This window comes from Hemicordylus capensis, chromosome 7, assembly GCF_027244095.1.
Source record: "Hemicordylus capensis ecotype Gifberg chromosome 7, rHemCap1.1.pri, whole genome shotgun sequence".
In the NCBI taxonomy this organism is placed as follows: domain Eukaryota; kingdom Metazoa; phylum Chordata; class Lepidosauria; order Squamata; family Cordylidae; genus Hemicordylus; species Hemicordylus capensis.
This window is the reverse complement of record NC_069663.1, coordinates 1156728-1162483: the sequence shown is the minus strand read 5'-3', so window position 1 is coordinate 1162483 and position 5756 is coordinate 1156728. Positions and strand designations below refer to the sequence as shown.

Genomic DNA, 5756 nt, shown 5'->3' with positions numbered 1-5756 from the left:
TCCCATGGTCCAACTCAGTCCCTCCACCCTTGATACTATGCCACCCCGCAAGGAGTCCCTCCCTTGTCCACTGCCTCCACCCTTGACATGGTGGTGACAGCAACCTTCTCTTCTCTGCAGGGAGACCGCGCAGATTGTCCGAACCCTGCTGGAGAGGGTGGCACAGGTGACCCCAGAGAAGACCTGCTGGGAATCCCTGTGCTCTCCGCAGAGCTGCCTCCAGGGTGTGGCCCTCTTGGTGAGGTAAGTAGGAGTGAATAGGAGATTCCTCAGGAGGCCTGGGGGCTGGGGTGGTTTGGGTCAGGTCTGCTCTTTCTGGGCCTCCCGCCCAGGACTCAGCAGGGGCCTTTGTGTGTTGCAGGGCTCTCCTCCAGACACCATCCTCCACAGTGGCCAGGCTGAAGGCATACCTGGCTTCCCTCTTCAGCCTCGATAAAGATCCAGAAGAGCATTCCCTCGCAGAGGTGGCCTTCTTTGTGGAGGTGAGAAGCATTTTCCTCAGGTGGGCTTCCCTGAGAGGAGGGTTTGGCCCCAGGGGCTGATGGGTCTTCTGCTCCTTTCCCTCTTGTAGCTGCTCCTGAAAGACCAAGACTTTGCTGCCTTAGAGAAGACCTGGATGCTCCTGGTAGCGTGGCTAGTCCACCCCAGCCAGAACATCCGCTACCTGAGCGAAAGGGGTCTTCTCCACATTTATGGAAAGCTGAAGGCAGTGAGTGACATCCCTGGGCATGGAGCATCCCTAGACATGGAGACTCCTCTCTTTGGGGAGCCCTTCCTGAGGCTGGTGCTCCTAGGCATCCCCAGCTGTGACAGGAAGATTTTTCCAGTTGGGAGGATTCAGCCTGTGGAACCCTTGCCACAGGATGAAGGAGAAATCCTTAAGGGAATGCATCTCTCAGTGGGAGCCCTGATTCCCCACGTGCTCCAATGCCGCCTTCTCACCCCTCTTGGATGGAAGCCAAGCGGCATCAAACATGGACAGCTATGTGGTCCATTTAGCAGGGGGTAGACTAGCATGTGTTCTCAAGGATCCACCTTTTCCCTCCCTAGGCGAAGAAACCCCAGGATTTTAGTGCTGGGATCCTGGGAGGGCTCAGGACCTCCAGTCTGGATGCCACTTTGGGGGTCCTGGCCTTCATGGAGCGGCTGAGGCACTGTCCATCAGAACACCAGGCCACGGTGAATGCTGTCCTGGCTGCCCTGTGCCGCCCTCTCTTCCACCACGTGAGTACTTGCACGCCAGCCCTCCGCCCCGGCTCTATGAGAGCCGGCCAACCTGCAGGTTCCGACTGGGTTGGAGAAGGGAAACCAGACACCCCCTAGAGACCCATGCAAGCTCTTCATCAATTATGGAGGTGAGGAATTCCTCCCTAATAACAAGCCCTGTTCTTCTTTGTAGGAGGAGGCTAAGATCCGAAGGGCAGCCATGAGGACCCACCTGGATCTCCTGCAGCACCGCCACCACCATCATGAGGGTACAGAGGAGAACATCACGACCCTCATCGCGGTGCTGATGCATGTGGAGGATGAGGACCTGGAGGTAGCACAGGTAAGAGCCCACTTCTTCCTGCCACCCCTACGAAGGGGTTTAGGCTTCCCCAAGTCCAGCTGCCCAGTGGCAGACCCCAGAGTTAGCCTCACGGGATGGTGAATTCACGAGCTGTCCCGCTGTGGTTTGGCCTATCCAGGCCCTACTCCTTGAAGCCCCCTAAGAGGTTTCTTGGAATCCCTTGGGAGGATTTTTCACTCCCATTCCGGTCTTTCTTTTGGCAGGCTGCGAAGGACAATCTGAGCCTCCTGGCGGAAGCCCTCCTATGGCACCTGGAGGGCAAGCTGCTGGCGCGGGATTCTTACAGCCTGCAGGAGCTGCTCCACAAGATCGCCAAGCGTCTGGTAAGGGCAGCCCCTCCCTGTCCGTCCCTCGGCTCAAATGGCTCAAGGACCTTTGGGCGATGCTTTGCTCACTCGGGATTTGTCTTTGCTCTTGATCCCAGATTCGGCAGCTCGGCACAGAGGACGCCGTGGAGATGGAGGCCACCAAGATCCTGGGCTTCTTCCGCAGCGAGCAGCCTTCAGTGAGGAGAACGGCTGCCCTGCTGATCGGTAAGCGAAACAAGACTTTTGGGTCTCCCTTAGTGGGTCGTCTTGGTGGGCAAAGGTTCATTCTCTTGGAAGGCACAGCCAGAAGGGTGTGGAGGGGCAGGAGCTGTTCCCTCCCCAGGAGGACTGGCCCAGTGCGTGTTAGCGAGGTCTCTTTGCTTAATTTCCTCCCAAGGTGACATAAGAGTCCCTGGAGGAATGGCTCAATCTGTCAGTCCCAGACGGAGCACAGAGGGGAGGATTTCCTCTCCTGAATGATCGGGTTGTCCATGCACAGTGTCCTGAACTGTGGTCCCATTTCCTTCCACCCTTGTTTTTTAGGTCACCTGGTCCACAAAAAGGGCAGCATCCTCACTGAAGGGAACATAGAGACCTTCCATGCTGGTAAGTGCCGGTTTCTGGGTGGGAAGGGGAAGTTTCTGTGAGGGGAGAGGCCTAGATTTAGGGACCACAGAGCTGGAATGGGCCACCTGTCCCCTCAAATGGAAGGTCCCGCTTGCATCCTCAGGGATGCTCAGCAGTAGGCTTTCCCAGAGTGCAGGGGAGAAAGAGTCAGGACTTTCGCCCTCTTGGTGTGGAAATGGTGGGGCTTGGCCAAGGGTGGGGTGATCTCTTCATGCCATTTCTGAACCTTCTCCTTCATCCCTCCAGCGCTGGAGAGCTTGCTTGGCGACCATGACCCCGAGGTCGGGAGAGTTGCCTGCAAGACAGAGAAGATCGTGAAGAAGGCCTTTTCCCTCCACTCCCGGCACGGGCTGCGGGCTGCCGTTCGGCGCTTGTGGGCGGGCTGTAAGAAGAAGAGACACCCGCCAGAGTACGGTGATCTCTCCACCTGACCGACTGGTGAGTAGACCAAGGCAGGGCTTCACTTGAAGGGGACCCGATGGTTAGGGAGGGGGCTGGGGCTGCAGGAAGGGTGGGCAGGAATCTGGGCAACCCTCCCTCGTGTTGGAATGCCATCTTCGGCCCTTGTGTCTGGTTGTACCAGTAGCCAAAGGGAAAGAGGAAAGATCTCTCTTCCCTCTGGGAAATGAGGACACAAATATTCTGCCAGGAGTCCCTGGTGCTTGGTGGTGTCATGGGGGAGAGTGTGAGAAGACACCCCATCTTTGAACCAATGTCCTTCTCTCTTTCCAGGAACAACAGCCCCGTGCTCTCCCCTTGAAGATCAGCAGCTGAAGGGAGGTTCAGGAAAGACCGTGCAGCGCAGGGGCCTCCCAGAAGACCTCCTCCAACCGCGTGGACACAAGATCTGTCCACAAGAAGACATCCAGCAGGGAAGTGCAGTTCTGTCTGAGGAGTGAGGGGGAAGCAGGCTCCACTCCCCTGGCCCAAGGAAGCCCCGCCTCTGGGGTGCAGAAGCCCCTCCCCTTGCTTCTGCTGGCAGGCTGTGGGAGGAGGCTACAGGACCACCCTGCCCCCAAGTGGCCCTTTGGAACCAGTCTTGGGCTTCCCTTGGGTCCGGGGAGGCTGTGTGGCCCCAGCAGGAGGGCAAGGTCCCTCCATTCCCACCAGCGGGTAAGGGAGCACCCCCTCCTCCTTCCACCTTTCTCCCCTTCCCCAGCGGCCTGGCTTCCCCTGGCAGGGGAAGCCCCATCCAGGCATCCGCCCCCTCCCCTGCCGAGGGTGTGCTCCTCCCCCCCTCCACTCTCGCAGCCACGCCTCACTCCCCCCTCCGCTCCCTCCTCCTTCCTCCCAAACCGTTGCAGCAGCAGAGGAGCCTGGGAGACTCTGGGGCCCCCCTGCAGCCCCAGTAGCGCCCCCTGGTGCTGCCCGGTGGCAGGCCAGAGAATCCTCCTCTCCCTCCTGCTCCATGCTGTGGCTGCACAGTGGGGAGCCCGAATTCTCTGGCTTGCCCCCCCAACAACCCCCACCCCACTGCCCGATCCCCGCTTGCTGGGCTGCCGGAGTGGAAAGGGAGGAGGAGCAGGGCAACCCCACTGACGCTGCTTTGTGCTTCTTGCAGGCTTGTGCTGCTGCTGGGCGGCTGGAGGAGTCGATCCGCCCCAGAAGAGGAGACCAAGTGAACGTGCCTGCAAGGAGCGGGGGTGGGGTGGGGTTGGGGGCTGGCTGGGACTCCCCCCAATTTTGTTTGCCCTGCCATTCCCTTCTTCCGTGTGACCCTGGGCTTCCTCCCTTCCCTCCTTCCCTCCCTCCCTCCTTCTCCCTCCCAGGGGCAGAATGGGCATTGCTGGTCGCCCTGTTGGGGGCCGAGTAGGAATTTTTGGCTTTCCAACAGATTGGCCAAGATGGAAAGTTTTTTTGCCTACTCCATTCTGTCCTGTTTTGTTTCCTTTAGTTAGAAAGTTAAGTGACGACTTGTAACCTATTTAAGTATATTAATAAAGTTGCCCCTTTTGTTCAAAACATACCGTCGTGTCTGAGTTCCTCTTTTCTTCTCGTCTCCCTTGGAGCGTTTGTGCCCACAGACTCCCAAGCTCACCTCTTGGCTGAGGGAGACGCTGCTACACTGCTACAGGTCCATGCAAATGCCTCTTGCTTGGAAGCACTCACTCAGACAATTGGCTTGGATCACTCCAGAGGAGCCCACTTGAGGTTTGCCGCCAATGAGGTTTGCTGAGCACAGGATCCTGGGAGCAAGCTGCACCTTCCAATCGAGTGCCCGGAAAGCACAGCCTTGGCAAGGCCTGGCAAGCTTACAAACCAACACTGACTGCCTCCAATACAGCCAAATATGACATGTGATTCCATTCCAGTGATTAAAAAGTCCTGCCAAGTATGAAATGCCATTTGTGCAGGAACAAGGCCTTGACCTCCTCTTGTGCTCTTCACATTTCTGTTTTGAATGCGTATTTGCTTCCTTCCTGTGCTCTGTAATAAGAAGCTGGCAGGAATCAAGAGTTCACAGCTCCCCTTTGACAGTTTGGTCTGGTTGGGGAAAGAGTCCTGCTGTTTGGTTTTTGGAGGGAGGAGAGGGATGGATTGGATTGGTTTGGTTTTGTTTTTTTAATGGGGGGAGCTCGCATTAATTTTGATTGGTTGGTTTGGTTTTTTCCCCAAATTCAATTTTTATTATTTTTAACAATATTAATATGTCATTGATTACGAATAGACAAAAGTGGACTTCCCGCACGCATCTCTTCGTGAATCATCAGCTATAAAGTTCACCCTTGCTATAATAATAGTTCAAAACATAAATTTAAATCCTTACAAACACTGCTAATTTACCCAACCTGCAGGTTTTTTTACTGAATTTCGAACCCTGCTGTAAAGTCCATAGTAGGAAAATAGTTCTTTAGATACAACAAGAATGGTTTCCAATCTTCTTTGAAGCATTCAAAATTTTGGTCTCTTATTAGTGTTGTAAGTTTTGCCATCTCCGCATATTCCAAAAATTTTATCAGCCAATCTTCTTTTGAAGGCACTTCATTACTCTTCCATTTCTGTGCATATATAATTCTAGCCGCTGCCGAAGCGTACATAAAACGCATTGAATTAGTTGTAGAAATTGCACCTTCTATTATTCCCAGCAGGAAGGATTCTGGCCTCTTAGGAAATGCCATTTTAAATATTTTCTTTAACTCATTATATATCATCTCCCAATATGCTTTAGCCTTCCCACAGCTCCACCACATAGGAAAAAAAGTGCCTTCAGACTGTCCACACTTCCAACATTTGTTTGATACATTTTTATA

General features: G+C 54.7%; 1 protein-coding gene across 1 annotated transcript; it reads left to right on the top strand.

Moving 5' to 3' along the window:
* The first annotated feature begins 597 nt into the window (after positions 1-597).
* LOC128332506 (uncharacterized) lies at positions 598-4469 on the top strand. Its single transcript, XM_053266828.1, has 9 exons — positions 598-709; positions 1051-1224; positions 1400-1549; positions 1774-1893; positions 1995-2103; positions 2422-2484; positions 2752-2943; positions 3238-3618; positions 4067-4469. The coding sequence occupies exons 1-7, from the start codon at positions 617-619 to the stop codon at positions 2934-2936; spliced, it is 894 nt and encodes a 297-aa protein (XP_053122803.1). The 5' UTR covers positions 598-616; the 3' UTR covers positions 2937-2943; positions 3238-3618; positions 4067-4469.
* The last annotated feature ends 1287 nt before the right edge of the window (positions 4470-5756 follow it).

Excerpts from the sequence above, each read along its gene's own strand:
- LOC128332506 (XM_053266828.1), top strand. The coding sequence starts at position 617 with ATGCTCCTGGTAGCGTGGCTAGTCCACCCCAGCCAGAACATCCGCTAC. Across the intron at positions 710-1,050 it reads TTTATGGAAAGCTGAAGGCA|GCGAAGAAACCCCAGGATTT; the intron begins GTGAGTGACATC and ends TTCCCTCCCTAG. Across the intron at positions 1,225-1,399 it reads GCCGCCCTCTCTTCCACCAC|GAGGAGGCTAAGATCCGAAG; the intron begins GTGAGTACTTGC and ends TCTTCTTTGTAG.